The following is a 22,134-nucleotide window of genomic DNA, read 5'->3' as shown; positions in this document are numbered from 1 at the left end:
AAAAAATACAAAATCTCTTCTCGTCTCATTTTTTATTCAATGGAAGCATTTCTCTTTCAAGGTGAAACAAAACACACATGATCGTTTGAAGTGGGACTTGCGATGCCAACACCAATAGCTTCCAAAGAACTGGCACAAAAGTCTGGCATCAATGCAAAATCAGAATCACACTGACGTTATGACTCTTCCTTCTTTCATAAGTTCAGGGAGAAAATCCAGGTCCATTCAGCACTTTATTCACATTCCTCCAGTTTGGGCTGAACATTTCTCACCAGCTGATTAAATGTTCTACACCTTGAGGTAGTGTGTGTGTGCGCGTGTTAATGTATGTATTTCAGTGCATCTGGGTGTTAATATATGTATAGTAAATGTAGTAAAATCTGCATGCGTTGGCATTATTTCTTTGCATTCTTTTGTCGATCCAGAAACTTTTGTCTTCTTTCAACTGGAATCTCATCCAGACTGATTCCATGATTACTGGCCCTGAGAGTGAGACAGGTGAGAGAAAGAGGTAGCTGTTTATTTATAGAGGCGACGTGTGTGTGTGTGTGTGTGTGTGTGTGTGTTTTCTTACCCTCCAATGAGGTCTGGAGGAATAGGAAGAGGTTTATCAAAACCCTCTCGACCCATCAACCAGTATGTGTCCACTGTGCCCTTCACCTAGAAAAAAACATTTAATGTGATCACACACAGTGTTGCAACATAAACATCTCTCTCACAGGAGAGGTAACTAAGTCATCGTGTTTGTGGGGAACGGAGGGATCAAGATGAGACTTTTTGACACTGGAGAAAAGCAATGCTATACTGTTAAACCCCAAACCCTCTGTTCTTGTTATGACAGGGTTAGGGTTAGTATTCGCTCAAGTTTACATTAAAACGTCAAACCTGTGTTGCTATCCAGGTCATAAACAGATCCTTTCTTCCTCTTGTGTTGATTTTAAACAGATCATTTCCAAGTAGCAACAGTACAGAACATACAAGAAGTTCCTTCATTAGTTACAACAGCTAAAAAACAGATTTTAGCGGCAATTACGTAGAAAAGTCTCTTCCGGCTGTTGACATCATAAAGTACGATTTTTAAAGGACAAATACTTCATACAAGGTAACATCTGTGAACATTACACCTGAGCAGGTTAGTGTACCTGTGCCTTTCTGGTGTCTATGTGGTACCCAACTTTGAGACTTGTGAGGACCTTCACTGTATTCAGACTGATGTGGATCCTGTAGGCTAAAGACCACAGAAAACAGATAATTGCAAAATATTAGTTACTGATGTTGGAATCATAAGGGCACTGATTTGATATGTTTTTTACATACGTAGTCCACTGGCTTCCATGTGTGATGCCGTGGTCACTGTGTCTCCAAACAGACAATACCTGGGCATCGTGTGACCGACCACACCTGCTACCAATGCACCTGGAGACAGAGAGAGAGCCTCAGGAACGTGTTCCCTGTGCTCAGTCCCACGTCTCTCCTGCACCAACACTACGCTAGCTCGGCTAATAGCACAGACCTAATGGGCACACCTGTTTTAAGAGCTCATGTTAGTTTAGCATTTAAACTAAGCACACAGGATATCAGAGGATAAAGCAGAAACAAGAGCAAACTTTATGAAGTCTTTTAACCTTTCCAGTAATGGTATATTTAATTTACATTTTGAATAATCTCTCATCTAGTTCTGAAAATATATATACTTTTTCAAGGAGCCGAATGTAACTCACCCATAGATGCCTCTGAATCTGTCACTCTGCAGTGTGTGCATGTTTGTGTGTGCGTGCCTTTGTGTATGTACCTGAGTGAAGTCCGATGCGTATCTTCACTTTGATCTCTGGCATGTGTTTGATCTTGAAAGCTGCGATTGAGTGCAGGATGTCCAGAGACATGTTGGCCACTTCACCTGCGTGTCGATTCCCATTTCTGTTGGGAACACCTGAAGCCACCATGTAGGCATCTCCGATAGTTTCTACCTGCAGAAACACACAAAACACAATTATTATGTGCTTGTTATCATTTATAAGATATGTTTTTTTCTGATTTTAAATGAATAAGAATGAATCACTTTGACTATGTGAAGCCAATCACAACAACTGATTCTCCAGGTGTTTTAGCAGACGCACCTGTGCACACCTGTGCACACAGACACTAGCTATCTGTTTAAATGTTTAGTTCTGCAGTGAGTTTTAGTGAAACGTTTTATTCTGAACTGAGGCTAAGCTCAAAGAAAAGCTTTAATCATTTAACCGGCTACGTGTGGACAAACATGAAAGTTCTTTTTCAAAAGGTTCCTACCTTGTAGACATCATGAGTGGCAATAATAGCATCAAACATGGTGTAGAGGTCATTCAGAAGGTCGACCACCTGCACACACACACACACACACACACACACACACACACACACACACACACACACACACAGTTAGCCCTAATGGTGGTGACAGGGACGGATGCAGATTATCAGCAGCTATCTGAACACTTGGTACCTCAATGGGTTCACTTAGAGCTGAGATGGTTGTAAACCCAACAATGTCACTAAAGTAAAGAGTGCAGTCTGAATAATGTTCAGGTTGCACCGGCTTCCCTTTCTTCAGAGCCTGAGCCACGGACCTGAAACACACAGTTATTAATGAAACTGTAGAATAAAAGTCTACTTGTCTCTTAGGGATCAAAGTAGCAGCGTCTCTGCTTTAAGTAGCAAACAATAGGGGAGGTTGACATATTATGAACTTTTTTGAACCAGAAGCTCTAACACAGTGGTTCTTAACCTGGGTTCGAAGACACACAGTATAGCCTGGTTCACACTAGCATTGTTGGGCCCTTTTTTGGCGGCCATCAAAAAATTGTCCTGCAACAATTTAGCAACACACTTTTTGCACTAGTTGCTTAGTAAAAATACATTTTGCCTACTCGTATTATTCCTGATATCATGTTCTCAACGGATACTTGGAATATATCCAACATGGGTGAGACAGTCGTTCACATTTAGTTCAACTTCAGCTGAGCCATTTTCAACAGCAACTCTTCAGAACAACAATATTTTGGTGTCACCAAATTGTTCCATACCGTCTTATTGCTAAGAAAGCCCTTGAGATTCTCACACTGTTTGTTACAACGTGTCTTTGCGAGCAATCTTTTTAAAGGATTGAGGAGACAGGAGGAACAGATGATACGAGAGTGGCACTTGCCAAGGTGAAGCCATGCATTGGTAAACTTGAATCTAAAAGGTGCAGTAAATATTCATTGTGTTTTTGTGTGAAATGTTCTTTGAACACAGTGATTTTGTCTGCAACTGATGCATTTCATTTTGTGCCCTAATTAAATACTGTACATATGTTTTGAAGGAATCATATTTCATTTTTTAATAAAGAAGGTTTCGTTGAATGCCCTGATGGAGCTTGCCGGGTTCAGTAGCTCCAGGTGAAGGTGAAGAACCACTGTTCTAACAGCTTATGATGTCACTTTAATTTCACATGATTACAGCTCAGGATGTAAACAGAAGCTCTTTTATTGATAAAACTGTAGTTTTGCTATTGGTAGCAGGATCAGACGTATTATAAATGGAGAATTATGGGAAACGTAGCAAATGTATTATGCTAAACCTGTACTTTATTATTTTGAATGTAATTAAGATGCGTCTTACTTGGGCAGCAGCTGTCCAATCAGCTTATCTGTTTTGTTTCTCTCAACCTCCAGTTCATCTGTTCGTTCTCTTATCAGATCCTCCAGGTTGGAACTGTATTGCTCCAACATCCGCAACATTGAGTCGATAATGTTTGCCCTCTTCCCTCTGTTAATACCCCGAAACTGCAAACACAGAGTGAAAGCACATCACAGCTCCTTTCAGGAAAAATGTGCTCAGACGTTCTCTGCTTTAAAACGAAGGACAGTCAAACATATGCAGTGACAGTTTGAGCTACGAGCCAGCAGGGGGCAGTGGGGAGCTCCTCTCACCTGTTTGAAAATGTCATCAAAGCTCGGCCTCATGTTTGGATTTTCATTCCAACATTCGTTCATCAGACTGAGACACTCAGCAGGAGCTTCATCTAACGAAACAAGTGGTCTGCAGAGAGGAGGAGGGTGCTTCAGACGGTCCACTATCTCTGTGAGACAGACAGATACAAAAACAGACAGACAGGTGGTCATACAGGGTGTCTGCAATAGGAGGAGGGAGCCTCAGACGGTCCACTCACCTTGGGAAGGCATGTCCATCATGGCGTATGGCAGTGATCGTGAGATCACTTCCTGTATAATGATAGAGAAACTAAAGACATCTCCAGAAAACGAACCTCCTTGCACCGGCTTCCTTAAGAGCTCTGGAGCAGTCCAAAGCAGCTCTGAGAGACAGGTAGGGAGACACACAGGTGGGCACACGGTGTTTCTAAAATATTTGATGGTATTCTTGTTTTATCTGGTTCATATTATTTGACATGCAACATTAAAGTTCTATTTTTCAGCGAGAGTTTTGAAAGATAATGTCAACTTCCAATTTCAGAAAAACAGAATGAATGTAACTGCGCTTCTATGAATTCTGGGTGACTGCCATAAGTAAAGCTGGATATCTTTTGTGTTTCTCACACGCAAGTTGAGACTTTGCAACGTATTAATTCTGGTGTCACCTCTGATATCATTCCTACTAAATTTCCTCATGAGTTCATACATTTGTGTGACCAAGAACACTGGGGGTCATCCAGGATTCATAAAAACATAGTTACACTCGTAACCCTTGTTCTATTTCATCCTTACTGACTACCGGATCCAGAGATACACATGCGGGGACTTATATCATCAGAGTACCTTCTTCATACTGCTGAAGGGTTAGGGTTAGGGGGTAACTTGCCCTCATGATGTGGAGACACTCCTGGTAGAATGTCATAGCACGGTCATTCACCTTGCATAGACGGGCACTATCCAGGTTGACATATGCTTTTTGGGAAGAGCACATCCCTTCTTAGGCCCACCATAATGGATTAAGAGCTGCCCTGACCATCTCACGCTGGCTTCCACATAAGCTCAGAGGATCTGCACCAGGCGCCGACGCCGGGCCGAACTATATGAGCTGGATAGGGTCGCTGAGATAAGAGTTTGCCAGCCCCTGTGGGACAAGGTGACACCCGAGCCACCCGAGTTCCATCTCAGATATGATTCACAGTGACAGCAGCTCGCAGACACGTTTTGCCAAAGTGATGACAAGGAGAGAAGTAGTTTCGGCTGACAGCCAGCTCAACGCTGCCGATAGTTCAAAGGGAGACCAGTGTTGTAAGTGTTGTACTCGTACGGATGTACTGAGGGAAGGTCCCACGACAGAGCCTTCAGAGACCCAAATGCAAAGCCTTCTTCAGGAAGATGGGTACTACTTGGTGGCTCAGGCCTGTTATTATTCCTCATGCTTCCATGAAATAGAGGTGTTAAGCACGGCCTCCGGTGGACAGTAAAGTTGAAATAGAACTCTTTCATTTGTAGCAGGATTATTGATTAGTGTTCAAAGCAATATTGAGAGACATTTATCTTTAAACATTTTACCTTGTGGGTCCTCAGGTAGGGTGATGTTCTGAGAATGAAGAATCATGGGAAGCCCGTAGTCTGTGATTTTCAGAACAAAGCGTCCGTCGACTAAACAGTTTGTGGACTTTAGACGACCGTGACTCAAACCTCGTAGATGAAGGTACTTCATTCCCTAAAACAGAAGGCTTTTTTATCATTAAAGTGGCAACAGACAAGCCTTCCATTTCATGTTTCAGGTTAACAGTGAGGGCCGGATCTGGGGTGCTTTAGTCCATCCCCTAGATATGCCAAGATTGCTGGAGTACTTCCTACGTTACACAGAGCTCCTCCCTTTTTCTCTTCCTCTCTATCTGTATACATTCATATCAAATCAATTTAATTTGACATGATGTATACAGATGTTAACGTAGTAATTTTCCTCTTCACTAGGATTTGAGTACAACAATACATTGTAAATGTGTGTAAGTAGCAGCACCCACCGTAGCGGTCATATAAGCAGTAGGAGCAGCAGTACTAGTAGTGACAGTAACAGTTGTACTATCGTAGTGGAACTACCCAAGCAGCACCTTGATAAGATCCATCAGAAGGGAGGACTTAAACATCCAGTCAAGCCTCATCTCGCTGTCGGCCAGCAGGTCGGCCAGACTCCCTCGAGGACATTGTTCAACGACCAGAGCAAAGATCCCCGAGTCCAGAAACAAACCCGCATAGAGGTTTAAATTCTCATGTCGCATCTCCCTCAACTGGAGAAAGAGGAAAAATATAACTTTAAAATAAATGTAATTGTTGACTAATGTCATACTTCAGGTTTTCATGTCATGAACCGTGTGCCTTATGATTACTGATCATCGTACCTGGCTGAACAGACTTTGGGTGTTTTGATTTACAGCCATTATCGACTTTCCGATGGGGATCTTCTTCAGCCAAACCAAGTCTCCCTGGTTAAAGTATAATAGCCAGGGGGTAAGCCAGAAAAAGAACGTATTTGGCTATAAATCCTAACAAACCCTAACACCAGACCCACTCCAGTCTATGGTCTCAGTGGACCAGCACCACAGAGACAGTGTGGGATCCCTGTGCTCATCCTCATATGAGTAAAAATTAGTTAAGACAGAGGGCACGCAAAAAGTTGTTGATTTTTAAGAAAGCCGATGTCCATGTCCCTACAGTTGCAGGATCCAACCATAGAGTCTTTAACAACTTAACCTGCAAATGGAAGACAAAGACATTATTTTCCCTTGCAAGCAGACATTTTCCAGCCATAAGGAGGAAAACCCGTCTTTCACATCTGAACAACTCCCGCTTTGATATAACGTGTTATTGTGCATGTTTACGGACCCGTTGTGCTGTTTGTATATTACTGTTTTGTTCGATTATGTAAGGGCTGTTTGGATCAGTCACCTCGAGTACGGTTCAGTGTAACTGGAACTTTGTCAAAAATTTGTCTGTAGAGTTTTTGGATGATAAAATAAAAATGTTTTTGTAATAGTTATTAATTATTATTTTTTTATTAATAAAATGAAAATATTAAGGAAATAAAAAATGGTTGTTGTGATGCTGTACTATATGCTGCTTGTAGTTATTGTAAACAGGCCATAATTTCTGTAATATCTATTCATGAATGTAATTTTCCATTGCCTAGTATAATTTTTACTGAGCGGTGCCTGAATGCATCACATTGTTACTGAAAGGAGCCTGAATGCATCACATTGTTACTGAAAGGAGCCTGAATGCATCACATTGTTACTCAACAGAGCCTGAACATCTTTTTTTTGCTCCAAAGCGAGTTGTGAAAGAATAACTTGAGAAGTACTGCTGTACGGGCAGGCTGAGGTTACCTCCAGTACTCCTATGTTAGAGCTCTCAGGTGTTGTCAGGATGTAACTTCGGGCAATCGATCGTTGAGGCGTTTTAACTTCAAGTAAACTCCTCATGATCGACTCGTCATTCAGTTTCTATAAAAAACAAAGATTCAATCAACATTGGAGACAAGAACTAAATCAAACAATTCAATTCAATTCATTTTATTTTGTATAGCCCAAAATCGCAAATGAAAAATTTGCCTCAGAGGGCTTTACAGTCTGTACACATGCAACATCCTCTGTCCCAAAACCCTCACATTGGCACAGAAAAAACTCCCCAAAATATGAAAAAGCCCTTCAATGGGGAAAAAAGGGAAGAAGTCCCGGGATGGACAGACTGCAATGGATGTCATGTGTACAGAATCAACAACGTAAAAGATGTACAATACATTCAATTCCTCTCAAAGAAATACAATAACTGTGTGTAACCAGTAAGAGCCACACACATTATTTAGTTTGAATACTCTAGTTTTGAAAGTAAGTCTAGAATCAGGACCAACATAAAGTACCTTTATATTGAAGTAGAGAAGTAAATAGTTTCTTACCTTCTTACTGACATGAGTATCAATGAAAACAATATCATCCAAAGTAAGGATGAGTTTGGCGATGTTTGCTGTCTTCTTGTACTTCCTGTACACACATTAATTAAAAAAAGCTCATTTTAATCATCATAATCAATGACATATATAGCAAAAATAGGGGAAAAAAAACAACAGTGTGTGTTTACTTGATCCAGAAGAGGAAAGCTCCAGTGATACCACAGAACAGCAGGAAGCTGAAGACCATGTCCACTGTGTCTAAACCTGAAAGAAGAGGTTTCAGAGTTGAGACTAAAGTTCAGAAGATGGAGTAGCTTAGACTTTTAGTGACCAAAGGAATTATTCAGCGTTTTCCCAGCACCAAATGAGCAGCCCATCACAGACACAGCTAATAGCTATACAACTATACCAACTGTTGGCCGGTGAACGCACCCCCACTGCAGGCCTCGTCTGGACTGAACCAACAGAAGCTGGCGGAGGGGGGTTTTCCTCCAGGGAAGAAGAAGGAGCGACTCATCGGTCTCAGACCTCCGACTGACCCATCTGTGTGTTTGGGAGCCAGCGAGTGCGTTGGCACGAGTCGGTCGCCATCACTGTCCAACACCACGTAGCCGGCCACTAGGCCACGCCCCTCTCTACCTCCATGTAACACCTGAGGAAAGCGAGGAAGGGAGGAGGGGTTGTTAGCCATGCCTTTGATTTAAGAAAGCTAGTTACTTAATTAATCCCCAATAGGAAAAGGTCTCCTAAAACAACAGTTTTTAATTTATCGATAGTATAAATCCACTGATACATTTCACAGAGTTACATTATTTAGCTGTAATGTTATGAGTACAACATTTTGAGTGAGTCACATCTCCTCAAAGAAGCACCAAGCTGCAGTAATGATGGTGGAAGGAGCTCTCTGATGACATCAGGACCACAGAGAGCCTTCCCAGGTAGCCAGCGGACTCGGCTAGCTCGGCTGTGTTCCGGCTCAATGCGGCCAGATTTCATTTATGCCACATCTGGCCCAGATGTAGCTGTTACAGACCTGGCCACTTAACTCAGAAGAGTATTTAGCCCGCTAGCCCCAGTGCTTCCAGGTTCGGGCCACAGCGGTTGGTCTGCCTGCCACAAACCTACCGAACCTTAATTCTATGTTTTAAAAAGAAAAAGCCACCACTTGGGTATGACTAGGAAGTGGTCTTTGGTGGTGCTCTGTCTTCACTGCAGAGATAGAGATGGACAAAACCTTCTGTGACAGGTCATGAAAAATGTTGATTGAGATACATTAACTCTTTACAGAGCTAATTGAAAGAGCTTTAATGACACATTATTTCAATTTCATCTATAAATTACAGCTCCCTACACTCAATGAATAATATAATATAAATATTTTGAATGCATTTTTGAATGTTACATTTTTTCTGACCTGATTGAAGCCCTGGAAATCAAAGCCTCCATCTGATTGGACAAGCTGATTGCCTGTCACCCAGTGCCCCCCGCCTGCCTGACGACGCTCCTCCACCGCCTTAGCAACGAAGTACACCATGTTGAAGATGGTCCCAAAGACCGGAGACACCTGCAGGCAAATTGTAATGAAGTACATAAAAAAATGTATTTTTTGGAATAGTAAGTGATCCAGAATAATATGTTGTGTACATGTAGTAGTTGTATAGTAGTATTTGTGTTTAGCCACAGCAGGCCGTATCCCTGTAGTGGTTCGGGGAGTAGTACTTGTATCTGCTCTGTATTTACCTCAGTAGCTGCCACAGCAGACCGGATCTCGCGGTTAATTTGAGCTTGACGAAAAGCTTCGTAGAAACTCTGGTCAGACGCCATGGTAATGGTTAGAACGGAGCTGTAGGCGTGCCGAAGCTGCGTGCTATTGGTCAGCTGAGGGAATGCTACGTCCTGATTGGATAGAGTAGAAACCCAGGGAACAAAAAGTAAATTATTTTTCAAATAAAATGTATTATTTAAAATGTATAGTTAATAATATAAATGTATTCATAATATGGGGCCTTTCAATGTCATCAAAACATCTGTTTTCATGGAAATGCATGAGGTGTGATGCATGAGGTGTGACTAATAAGAGTAAAAGCATTAGGTCACTGGACTCCTAGGATGACACCTAGTTTAGTAATGACCTATGGAAACAATAACCTCAGCTGATGCTTTGTGGAGATGGGGACATTTCCCCAAACTGGATGAATAACCTGAGAGAATGCCAAGCTCAGCCACGACCTCTATCACAAAACTAAAAGATGAATAGTATTATAGTATATACTTTCTTTAACCTGTAATATTTGTGTGGGTCAGTGGCTGTAAGTACCATGGACCACAGTTATATTTAGTAACAGCTCTTAGATTGTACCTGGTACGGCATGGCGTACAACAGGGCGTCGTAAGGAATGAACACATAACCATCAGAAACCATCCCCATGTCCAGAGCAGCCAATAGGAGCTCTCTCTGATCCTCTCCACCAATCAAAACGGAGCTCATGCACATTATCACCACTAGAAATAAAGAACAACAGTTTGTGAATGAGTTTTGGTTTCTCAGTGGACAAAGCACAGGCACGGATGGAATGTTTCAACTCTACTATGTTAAACATTTCACTCTCATTTAATCATTCAGCTCTGACCTTTGACCTTGTTGGCATCTCTAATAGATCTGAGCGCAGCCCGGGGTCCACCCTTATTCTTTGTTTCCATGGTGACCACCGGACCAATGGGTAAGCCCAGAACCCTTAGCGCAGAGGCAACTTCCTGTCCAGTGCTCTCCCATAGGTCAGACGGAGCTGGTGACCAAACAGGAACAAGAACTACAAGTGAGAGACCCTGCAGTGACATCATCTAATCATGTTAGACCACGCCCTGCAGTGACATCATCTAACCATGTTAGACCACGCCCTGCAGTGAAATTTACTCTTGATGTTGGACAAAGCACTGCAGTGACATCACCCCTTCATTCGCGACCATACTCTACAACATTGACACACTCACCTGAGATGACTGCAACATGAGCCCAGCGGAAGAATCTAAGAACAGTAAAGAGGACTCTGCTGGGGGGAGTGACTGGGGCCAGGTTCGGCCAATCAGCATTCAGACAGCCTGGAGAGGCAAGCCCCGCCTCCCAATGCTGGGCTAATAAGGAGGCTGCATGACAGAGGGCAGGGTTGAAGGGTCCAATGTAGGCATGACCGTAACCCTCCATGTCCCCAAGTTCTGTCAGTGCTGTAATAAACCAAATAAGAACAGTCACATGATGATGAAACCTTCAATCAAATAGGAATTCTCTGCAATAAATGTAAATGTTTATTAGATCTGTTCTAAAGAAAAGCTTTGATCTACATTTCCAAAATTCCTAAGAATTGATTTATATTGAATCTCTCCGCTCATGATTTATTTAATGGACTCTTTGTTGGTTGATTGGTTTGCAAACCTTTGGAAGCAGAGCAGTCCTCATCCAGGAGTCTGATGTCATACCAGTATCCTCTGCTCAGAGTGATGTCACTCCGTAAACGCGACAATGCCAGGTTTGCTGCCGCGGTCGGCATCGCCCGTGAGAACATAGGGTCACATGACCATGGACCTATAAGGGCTAGCTTAAAGGTTGCTGCCCAGATATCAGAAAGGCATAGCAACCACAGCCATGACCATAGCAACCAGCTTGGAGCCCGCATCCTGGGTACAGAAAAGAAATATCAACAGAAAGTTTAATTCAGTCCAATTATTTTAATTCACTAACTGATGTGACCACTGGCGTATAAATCTTCACCATAGTATTAGCTAATGGTAAATAGTGCTAAGAACGCTAAGTATAAAAAACATTGCTAAATAAACACAAGCAGAGAGGGAGAGGAACAAAGTATCAGCATCATTTGAAATGACAATATAATCACCGTTACCTGATGACATCAGCCAAAGAATTGTATTATTATCTTATTAGTTTTAAGTCTGTAATTTAAAATCTAATGGTAGATATAAAATCATTTAAATGCAACAATCTGGTTCTGGATCCAAAGGCTCCGTTAATGCAAAGTTTTGTCATCTTATATTTATAGAAACACTCGTTTGTATGCATATGAACAATGATGATATGGCAAAAAAAACTCCTTCAGTTCACACTGAAGTATTTGCAAGTAATTGCTGTTGTAAATACCATAGCCCAAACTATGCAGCTTAAAGACGAAGTGCAGAGGTGCCAAATAGGTTGATCGGGAATGAAGGCAGTGCCATGCATCGACCTCAGGAGATGACCGAAACTAATGCCAATGCTAATTAGATGTCTTTGCTTACTAATGGGCGCAATTATCTTACTGCTAGTACACAATAAATGATGACTTAAGAAATGCGGATGCGCAGGCTCCTCTCAGCTGGTTGTTGACATCACTACGGTCACACTGATGAGCTACTGAACCAGGTCTGAATCTGTGAATATCTCAATAACTTTAACTGAAGCGTAAAGGTTCTATGGACACTCTCACTCACTCAGTCCACAGCTCATAACAAAAAGGGAGGGACAGGTACGTCTGACTTACAGTGGTATTCTTTTAGCAAAGTCTAAATTATCTTTATTTTTGAGTCCGAGATAAATCAAACGTTTTTGGAAATATAATTAGTAATGGTTGAAAATCTTGAAGAGAGTTCTCTTTCCATTGAACGAGTGTGGCTGGTTGTGTCGCTGTAGAATCAGCGGCGGCTTTGAGTCTGGTGTGTCTCCTCTGTGCTCTGACTGCAGCTGGACTGCTGCTGCCAAGGTTCCTGTGAGACTCGCTAAGGACAGAAACTGCTAAACAATACGTGGTTTCCCATCAGACACCACAGAAGTCTCCAATAAAACTAGATACGGTCGCTGGATTGCATATCTTAAATCATAATTTTGACACTATTACACGACATCATTTCCTCTCACTGTGGCTTATGTCCATGTAGAAAACGTTGGCTCGAAGTACTTTCAGTGGGGAGCCCACAGGTCAGAGGAGTTGTTGGTAACCATGGAGACTGACGGATCTGGACATTACTGGATTCACACTAAATCTGCCTACATACAAATTATCATTTGAGTTTGGTTGAGGGGGAACCTGGCCACTATAACGGTCTGATGGACGAGCGGAAAACAGCTAACAGTAACTATGAATCCTGCATTTGTCCTCATCAAAAAACATGAATAACAGCAGAAAATAACCTGTTCTGGAAATCATTCATGCCGTTTGATGTTTTCTTGGGTTTCTACCAATAATTTCAAACAGCTCCACAGCTGACAGCATCGTAGTACGTCCCTCTGGTGCAGGAAGCACTGATCAGATGTGTGTACACACCTTGTGGGGAGGTAGGTACAATTAAACCACTGCGTTAAGTGGCGTAAGCTTCTTTAAAGTCCAATTTTCACCCCCTTCAACGCTACCTAAGAGTCAAGACCTGTGTCCAAGTGCTCCTCTGAAGCAGACCTGGTGTTTGTTATGGCCAAACGATGACCAGCACAGAAGTCCAACAATAATCCACCGCTTGGGTTCACATCAGGTTGACCGGTCCTAGCAACTCCCCTCCTCCCCTCAGGTTTCTCCAATGCCCACAGAGTACACCTTTACCTAAGACCTGAAGAATTTCCATCAATAGGCGTATTCTTTTTCAGGTAAATCTGTGTGAAACGATTCATCGCTAAACCGTTTCAAGGTGAAATGACAGCTGGAAGCTTGAGTTGACACCTTTAATCTAACAAATTAAACCACCAACACACACAAATCTGAAAGCTGTCAATTCAATTTGTCAGAACAAAAGTAAAGCTCCTTGATTGGCTGATTAAAAAAAAAGGTTTAATTACTCATTTGGTCATTTTGAGTCTCCTCACCATATCATTACATGAGACGTTTCAATATACAACTTGATTCTTTTTATTGTCAGTTTAACTAGATTCAAGTTTTTAAATTGGGGGTATAGAAAGCACTCTAAGGAATAAAAATTCAAATATCAAGTAATAAACTAACACTTATCAAACTATACAGGTTGGGCTCATCAGGGTTTAGGGTTAGGTAATCCTAAACACTAAACCCTACCCCACGGGGAAAGTCACATGAAATCACCCACAGACAAACAGTTATACACAGACACAGCGTTTACCTTTGTCTCAAAGATTCATGTGTCCAAAAACCCTTTTTTGATGGACAAGGAGAAATCCCTTGAGAAGAAAGGAGCGCTGAGCTGGAGAAAGAGCTGATGTCAGGTGCAGCGAGGGAGAGGCGTCACAGAGGCTTTAGTCTAATCCTGTTTAGAGTTCTGGAGGAAGTTTGGCTTCAGTTAAGTCTGTAATGAGAGGATGACTTACTGTGTGTGTCCGACCTTCTTACCTGTCAAATCTCTCTGAGGTCATTACCTCAAACAAACGATGACGTCATTGACCTCTCTCCTGGTCATCTCCTGAGGTGGACAGGGGAGTGTTTAAAATGTTGAGCAAAACAAATGTATCTTCATCCAGTACCATGACGTGCTTCAGGAGTACGGGTAGAGATTGGAGGTCCGGAATGAGAGAGCAACCCTGTCACCGGGTTGGTTTACAATACAAAGGGACCGGAGCAGATACTACAAGCAGAAGGTGAGCTGGGTAGCTTCACCGTTAGCTTCTACCAGTATTGATCTGCTAGCTAAAGAGCAGAAACCATCAAACCGTGACACACTTCTATTGTCTCATAGTTGCAGTGTCGCACAGTTTTAGTGTCTCACAGATCTAAGTGATCAGTTAATCCTGATCTGGATTAGGTCCATCCCAAGAGATCACAGCTCCCAGCTGGTCTGGGGCCAGGAATAGTTAAGATTAGACATGCAGTAACCTGCCTGCATGAAGAAGAAGGCTGTGCCATCTGGGTCAGAGTGCTACTCTGAAAGAAATGTAATGAGTCACAGTCCGGAGAAGTGCCTTGCTCAATGGCACTGACTGCTCAGATCCATGTTGGGTAAAAGCCATCAGAGAGAATAAAGTTTCTCCTCAATATATAATTAGTGTTATAGCTGCAGAACTGTAATGACTTTATTTGTGTACTTCTAACAGTTTATAAAAATATATATAATTTGTATTTACCATTGTTATAAACATATTTTATAAAAATGGGACGAGAGAAAATGGAAAATCAACAGGAATTAGTTTTAATTGAAGAGAAAAACAAAAAACAGTCTGAACCAATTCTGGACTAGTCGGCACACACACACACACACACACACACACACACACACACTTCAGAGGGAGATCTTGGTGTTTCTGAAGCTGGAGTTGTCCCTGAAACACAGAGAGCAAACATGTCAACACAGTCCAGATGTTTCCATCTTGCTCTGGTTCTTCAGTATTTGTGTTTTTAAGACGAGGGACATTAACAGTGATGACCAAAGTTCAACAAACCCAAACAGGTACATTAATAGAATATGCTCTAGATACAACAAAGGTTGGCCAGTTAAAGCTTGATGTTATTGATCTTGATGCAGCTCAGATTTAAGGTTGCGCTTATAATTCAAACCACACATTTCAGGGCGGGGGGGCCCTGTTATAAGGGGAAACACTGAGATCACAGTCAAGTTACAATTAGGCTCCATGATGGTGTTTTACAGTGGAACCAATAGTAGTAGTTTGGGGTGTCACAATACCAAAATTAGACTGATACTATACCTGCCAAAATATTACGATACCACAAATACAATACTGTAATATTCATCTATGATAGTAATACATAAAACATCTGTAAGGTTCCCTTTTTTACCAGCTTGTTGAACACAAATGGCATTCATATTAGTATCAGCCCACAGCAAGATATTAATGACAACAACATGGTAAAATCACAGCATTGATATACACAGCTGTGTAGACCTATTGTCCGTATCTATATGACTACATCGTTATTTCCATGAGTTACATCATTATACAGATGTGTGTTTGAGGTGGAAAAAACTAAAGCTTTGTGGGTTGGGTACATTAAAGATGGACACATAATTAAAGGGCAATTTCTCCCCTTTATTGAAAAACGACAAAAAAAGTCTTCACAGAATTCGGGTGGGATTATTCACATTGGATGCTGCATCCAATCACGCCACACATCCAATTTCTTACATTAAAAAAAACAATCTGCGCTGGTTCATCTCCAACGGTTAATGTCTCCCTGAGATGACTCGCTGTGAGGGACGGCTGCCTGTTGCATGTGAGCTGGAAGCCCCGCCCACCCAGTCAATGCGTGCAGGTAGCCCCGCCCACCCAGTCAATGCGTGCAGGTAGCCCCGCCCACCCAGCCAATGCGTGCAGGTAGCCCCGCCCACCCAGTCAATGTGTGCAGGTAGCCCCGCCCACCCAGTCAATGCGTGCAGGCACCCAAACAGGAAGCAGAACACTGATTGCGCTCTGGTACCGGTACTAAAAATATACAAAAGATGTAAGGGTACCGCGGTACCTTTCTAGTACCGGTACACCGTGCAACATTGAGTTGTACCTGAGACTGTCGTTGTGGGTCTTGTACTCCATGATGGTGTTGGCTGGAAGGTTCAGAACTCGTCTAAGAGTGTCTCGGATTCTGGAAGTTGTTATTTGGTCATTGGACGTTTTGTTCCAGATCGACAAGATGTCTTCCTGTTAGAAACAGACAGACAGGACAAAAGGAAGATTCACAATTGATCATCAGACTTTAAGATCAAACTTTTGTTACAGTTCGTTACTGATCCTGTATCAGTGCACTTGTACCAGTGCAGTAGCTGTAGTACATCATTGTAGTACCTGGAAATGTTAAAGTGACCTGAAACGCAGCTATTGTTCTCCTGAAGTAGAATCGGTGGGTTAGCAGAAATATTTTACCCTAGTAACACTGCTGCAATTCTTCAATAGTAGTACTACAGTAGTACCTGGAAGCGTATGGAGACCACTGCTCCACAGATCTCTTCTCCCACCATGAACTGCTCTCCCAGCATGGCCAGTATGATGTTCTCCCAGAATCGACTGGCTAACCCTTTACGAAGTCGAATGATCCATTTCCCGCCACTACGGTTGAAATCATCCTATTGGGGAAGCAGTGAGACAGTATATATAACATTATATTAGCATTAAAAGTACAACTCCATTATATAAACAGTGTAACTACACGATACTGACAGTATACTAACAGTATAACATCAACCGGCTTCTATTCACAGCTCTCGCTTTGTGCGTATTGGAGGCTCCGGGAAGGGACCCCCTCACCCCTTACTCCCGCAGCACCTCCCATAGTATCTCCTGGGGGGGGGAGGCTTGTTCTCCAGGTACACAAAACCCATGTAGACGAGATGAGCACAGCCACAACCCTAAGCCAGCATCCGCAGGATTTCAACAGTAAACCTGCAGTACTAGTCAGCATTTTGACAGTTTAACTACAGTACTCTGAGGGTGTTGTTACCTCCCACATGGGCTTGATTCCCTCCTTGAACAGGTGGAAGTCACTGTGTCCACTCAGGTCACCTGGTCTGACCAGGTGACTGTAAAACCTCCAGAACTGCTCCACCTGAACACACACGGAGAGAAACCCACAAAGTAAGCACAGAAGTATTGATCTATGGTTGAGCTATTCAAAATCCTAATTAATCATCTGAACATTATAAATCCTCATTAATTAAGCGATTATTAAAACGGTTGTGTGTGCGTACCGATGCCACGCTGCCAATCTGTCGGATGTTTTGTTCATAACTCTGAGAACTTGCAGGACGACTCGGGGTTCTTCTGCTGTACCAGAAGGTGTAGTTATACTGGAGTGGATGTTCCCCTACACCTGGACACACCGTCTGCACAGACAGACAGGTTCATGTCATGAGAGACAGACAGGTTCATGTCATGAGAGACAGACAGGTTCATGTCATGAGAGACAGACAGGTTCATGTCATGAGAGACAGACGGGTTCATGTCCAGGTAGAGAGACAGACAGGTTCATGTCATGAGAGACAGACGGGTTCATGTCCAGGTAGAGAGACAGACAGGTTCATGTCATGAGAGACAGACGGGTTCATGTCCAGGTAGAGAGACAGACAGGTTCATGTCATGAGAGACAGACGGGTTCATGTCCAGGTAGAGAGACAGACAGGTTCATGTCATGAGAGACAGACAGGTTCATGTCCAGGTAGAGAGACAGACAGGTTCATGTCATGAGAGACAGACGGGTTCATGTCCAGGTAGAGAGACAGACAGGTTCATGTCATGAGAGACAGACGGGTTCATGTCCAGGTAGAGAGACAGACAGGTTCATGTCATGAGAGACAGACGGGTTCATGTCCAGGTAGAGAGACAGACGGGTTCATGTCCAGGTAGAGAGACAGACAAAGTGTCTCACCTTGCGCCGGTTGTTGTTGTTGTTATTGTTGGTCCTGTCACTGTTGTCATGGTGACACTCAGTCTCTTCCTCTTCCTCCTCTTCTCTTGTACTGAAACAAACGCGACTGTTAGCATCACATGCTAACATGCTAAATCATTCAGCTCTACTGTGTATTATTGATTTCATCTTGGGCTTCACAACATCTATTTGGTCGAGATTATTTTGGATTAGTAATAAAGATGCAGCAGGTGAGAGCACACCTGTTAGTACAGAAACAAGCACGAACGAACGAGTGAACACACACACACACACACACACACACACACACAAACCGATGCGTCTTGTTTCATAAGACTTTCCTGATACGGATCAATAACCTGATCTGCGTCTGATGTATTGACACACAAAATAACCGGAATCACACAAACAAAAGGCCGTAAACAACTACGCGTGACGTTCTACGTGATTAAAGTTTGAAATGAATGTAATTTAATGCTAACTGTGAGCCGTTAGCTGCGGGTTCGTACCGGACCTTTAGCGATTATTTACTGGATGAAGAATGAAGTCTTACCACTCCAGCTGGTTCATCCCTCCTTTAGAAGACTCTTCTTTTTATATTTTTTATATTTGCTTAATTAGTTTGCTGTATTGTCCTCTTACAGCCTCCTCGTGCATCTACGTCTGCGCAATGTCGGTCACTGCGCATGTGCGTGACCGGTGGACGGTAAGGCAGGAGGGACATTTCGAAAGTCAAAGATCGCTTACTCAAGTCCAGGCGACAGGGCCAAATAATGATATAATAATAATGAACTAAGTTACCTAAAATAAATGTACGATCAAATTCAACTTTGATTTTAAAAATACTGATAGTGTAACCTTTTTTTATCCATTGATCACTGTTTTGTTTTATTAATTCTCTGTTTAATATCAATTGTCTTCATGGTTTATTTGTCTTTACTTTACATTCTTTTGTACCTAATACTGCTGGCCCGTTTCAAATAGGGGGTTTAGTGAAAACTCAGTTTGTTGACCCTTCTTTTTGAAACGGACCCCGCTGTACTAATGAGTCCCCAACTTAATTATGTTGTATGTTTTTACAATGACAATTAACATTGGTATATTTATCCTTAGTGAATGTTTGTCACCAACCACACAGCATAAATGGTAAATGAACTGTACTTGTATAGCACTTTCCTAGCCATCCAACCACTCAAAGTGCTTTAACACTACATTACATCATTCACCCATTCACACCCATTCATACACTAATGACAGAACCTACCATACACAGTGGCACCTGCCCATCATTAACTAACATTCACACACTGTAGTCACAGCTAGAGGAACAATGCTGGGGTTAAGTGTCTTGCCCAAGGACACATTGACCTGCAGGTTAGCCGGGCCTGGGATCAGACCAACAACTCTCTGATTGGAGAACGACCTGCTCCCCACTCACCCACAGACGCTCCGCCATACACCATACATGGTCGTAGAGACGATACAGACCCTCTGATTGGCAGAACCGTTGTTTGTGTCTGTGTTGATCTGAATCCTTGATACATTAAGGTGAGGGATAATGAATATATCCATAATATATACATATAACCTTCACCGTAGAACAGGATCAATAGTGTTTAGTAGAAACTGATTGAATCAGTGGACATCACAGCACTGCTCAAATATCAATGAATAGTATTGATCAGCTGAAAAGCACTTCAATATTGGTGCTCATTCCCACATATCCCGTCACTATGGTAACTAGTACTGTTGATAATCACGACCAGGCCAGCTCATCGGTTGTCACTGTTATTGATGTGTGCTTGGACTAATCTCTGATGCAGGGGGAAAAAACTTCACATCATAACATGTCATACAATTAAGTGAAATAAAATGCAAAAATAAAATAAAAAAACAGCAAATAAAATTATAAATATAAAAATAATTAAAAGTTACAGTGCAGAGTAAGAGATTAAAATCTTATTAAAATTGTTTAATTAAAAGCTGAGGTTAAAAGGGCAACGTAGGTAAAATTTATCAGAAGGTGAAGGTGAACATAAAAGTTTTCAGTCTTGTTTTAACGTGGTCAGAGTTGGGGCGAGTCTTAAATCTTCAGGAAGTTTATTCCAGCTGTTTGTTGCATAGTAACTAAATGATGCTTTCCCATGATTTGTATTTACTCTGAGAATCACTAACAGATTGGTGTCAGAAGATCTTAGTGATCTTGAAGGCTTATGTGTGGAAGCATATCAGTAATATACTTTGGCCCTAAACCATGTAGAGATTTATATGTGAGCAGTAGGATTTTGAAATTAATTCTCTGACACACTGGGAGCCAATGTAAGGATTTAAGAATTGGTGTAATGTGCTCTAGCAGCAGCGTTCTGAACAAGCTGGAACTGCCTGACAGTTTTTTTTTGGAAGACCTGCAAGGAGACAATAGTCTATCCTACTAGTTATAAAGGCATGTACAAGTGTTTCTAAGTCTTGAGCTGACATGAGCCCTCTAAGTCGTGCTACATTTTTGAGGTGATAGTAGGCCGATTTTGTTACTGATTTGATGTGACTCTCTAAGTGTAAATCTGAATCCATAATAACCCCCAGATCTCTGGCTTTATTTGATGTTTTCAGGGACACAGAGTGAAGCACTGCACACCCAGCCTGTCATTGCCAGATTGTTCTTCGCGTCATGCAAGTCTCTCCAGCACTCTTCCTTGGACTGATCTCCCGGTTTCGACCCTGCCTGTTCCCGACCCGTTTGTCTGTCTCCGCCCCGGTGAGCACGTCAGCCTTCTGTCCCCGACCACGAGTCCTGCCTAAGCGCCTCGGGTTTCTGTTGCCTGTCCCTTGGACTGCCCGGCGCTTCTGCTCCGGTGCCCCGGATCCCCGACCGGCCCAGCGTTCGCACCAGCTGTCTCCCGGCATCTCCTCCCCGATCCTGAGGACCGAACTCGGCCCTGCCTCTCATTGTGCCCGAACGCCTGCTGTGAGGCCGTGTGTAATAAAAGCATTAACCACACACTCCGTGCCGTTGTGCTGCATTTGGCTCCGCCACACGCCCGTGTCAGGCCCTAAGATCAAACCTTGGGGGACTCCACACGTTAAGTTGGTTGGTTCTGATACGAAGTCACCAATGGAAACAAAATAGTTCCTGTCTTGTAGATATGACCTGAACCAGCTTAAGACTCTGCCTGAGAGCCCCACCCAGTTTTCCAACCTGTCCAAAAGTATTGAGTGGTCGACAGTATCAAATGCAGCACTGAGGTCTAATAGCATTAATATTGAAGCTTTGCCAGAGTCCGTGTTCAGACGGATGTCATTTACAACTTTAATAAGGGCCGTCTCGGTGCTATGAAGAGGTCAAAATCCTGACTGGAAGTTGTTGTGGCAGCCAGTTGAAGCCAGGAAGTGATTAAGTTGTTGTAGGACAACTTTCTCAATTATTTTCCTCTGAAAGGTAGATTTGAAATTGGTCTGTAGTTGTTGATAATAGAGGCATCTAGGCTCCGCTTTTTTAGGAGAGGTTTAATAATGTAACGAATGGACCCTGGAGGCAGACTCAGACTCAAGAGCAGAGCTCTCAACCTTTATTTAGGACGACAGGTAACAGTTGAATCCAGGGACAAATCAATACGGGAAATCCGGGGACAGGCAGTAGTTCGGTAACACAGGAGGCAAAAGACGGATCTGGTCCAGCTGCCGTACACCTGTTCTGCTACTTGCAATTACTTGTATCATTTCAGTTAGAGAAATTGAATGTATTGTACATCTTTTACATTGTTGATTCTGTACACATGACATCCATTGCAGTCTGTCCATCCCGGGAGAGGGATCCCTCCTCTGACGTTCTCCCTAGGGTTTCTTCCCTTTTTTCCCCATTGAAGGGTTTTTTCATATTTTGGGGAGTTTTTCCTGTGCCGATGTGAGGGTTTGGGGACAGAAG

The 22,134-nt window shown here is 42.6% G+C and overlaps 2 protein-coding genes across 2 annotated transcripts; both read right to left on the bottom strand.

The window, feature by feature from the left end:
* Nucleotides 1–17: 17 nt before the first annotated feature.
* LOC119223384 (retinal guanylyl cyclase 1-like) lies at nucleotides 18–14,880 on the bottom strand. Its single transcript, XM_037480674.2, has 24 exons — nucleotides 14,011–14,880; nucleotides 11,333–11,574; nucleotides 10,894–11,124; nucleotides 10,533–10,688; nucleotides 10,262–10,404; nucleotides 9,643–9,798; nucleotides 9,317–9,466; nucleotides 8,335–8,554; nucleotides 8,091–8,166; nucleotides 7,909–7,993; nucleotides 7,340–7,456; nucleotides 6,356–6,439; nucleotides 6,068–6,244; nucleotides 5,520–5,673; nucleotides 4,190–4,333; nucleotides 3,951–4,099; nucleotides 3,640–3,803; nucleotides 2,483–2,606; nucleotides 2,290–2,358; nucleotides 1,793–1,967; nucleotides 1,318–1,416; nucleotides 1,143–1,228; nucleotides 575–660; nucleotides 18–483 (listed from the first exon to the last, which is right to left on the bottom strand). Exons 2-24 carry the CDS (start codon nucleotides 11,571–11,573, stop codon nucleotides 396–398), a joined length of 3,174 nt encoding a protein of 1,057 aa, XP_037336571.1. The 5' UTR covers nucleotide 11,574; nucleotides 14,011–14,880; the 3' UTR covers nucleotides 18–395.
* Nucleotides 14,881–15,009: 129 nt separating this feature from the next.
* eif4e2rs1 (eukaryotic translation initiation factor 4E family member 2 related sequence 1) lies at nucleotides 15,010–18,933 on the bottom strand. Its single transcript, XM_037480676.2, has 7 exons — nucleotides 18,766–18,933; nucleotides 18,213–18,303; nucleotides 17,536–17,670; nucleotides 17,289–17,393; nucleotides 16,762–16,914; nucleotides 16,356–16,492; nucleotides 15,010–15,160 (listed from the first exon to the last, which is right to left on the bottom strand). Exons 1-7 carry the CDS (start codon nucleotides 18,780–18,782, stop codon nucleotides 15,121–15,123), a joined length of 678 nt encoding a protein of 225 aa, XP_037336573.1. The 5' UTR covers nucleotides 18,783–18,933; the 3' UTR covers nucleotides 15,010–15,120.
* Nucleotides 18,934–22,134: the final 3,201 nt, after the last annotated feature.

This window comes from Pungitius pungitius, chromosome 1 (assembly GCF_949316345.1).
Source record: "Pungitius pungitius chromosome 1, fPunPun2.1, whole genome shotgun sequence".
In the NCBI taxonomy this organism is placed as follows: Eukaryota; Metazoa; Chordata; class Actinopteri; order Perciformes; family Gasterosteidae; genus Pungitius; species Pungitius pungitius.
The sequence above is the reverse complement of the archived record's forward strand: the minus strand, read 5'-3'. Positions and strand labels throughout refer to the sequence as shown.

Coding starts and splice junctions, on each gene's coding strand:
- LOC119223384 (XM_037480674.2), bottom strand. CDS start 11,573: ATGCGGGCTCCAAGCTGGTTGCTATGGTCATGGCTGTGGTTGCTATGC. Junction 8,167..8,334: donor AGACGAGGCCTGCAGTGGGG/GTGCGTTCACCG, acceptor CTCTTCTTTCAG/GTTTAGACACAGTGGACATG. Junction 6,245..6,355: donor CCCAAAGTCTGTTCAGCCAG/GTACGATGATCA, acceptor CTCTTTCTCCAG/TTGAGGGAGATGCGACATGA.
- eif4e2rs1 (XM_037480676.2), bottom strand. Junction 17,671..18,212: donor ACAACAACAACCGGCGCAAG/GTGAGACACTTT, acceptor CTGTCTGTGCAG/ACGGTGTGTCCAGGTGTAGG. Junction 16,915..17,288: donor GAATCAAGCCCATGTGGGAG/GTAACAACACCC, acceptor CTTCCCCAATAG/GATGATTTCAACCGTAGTGG.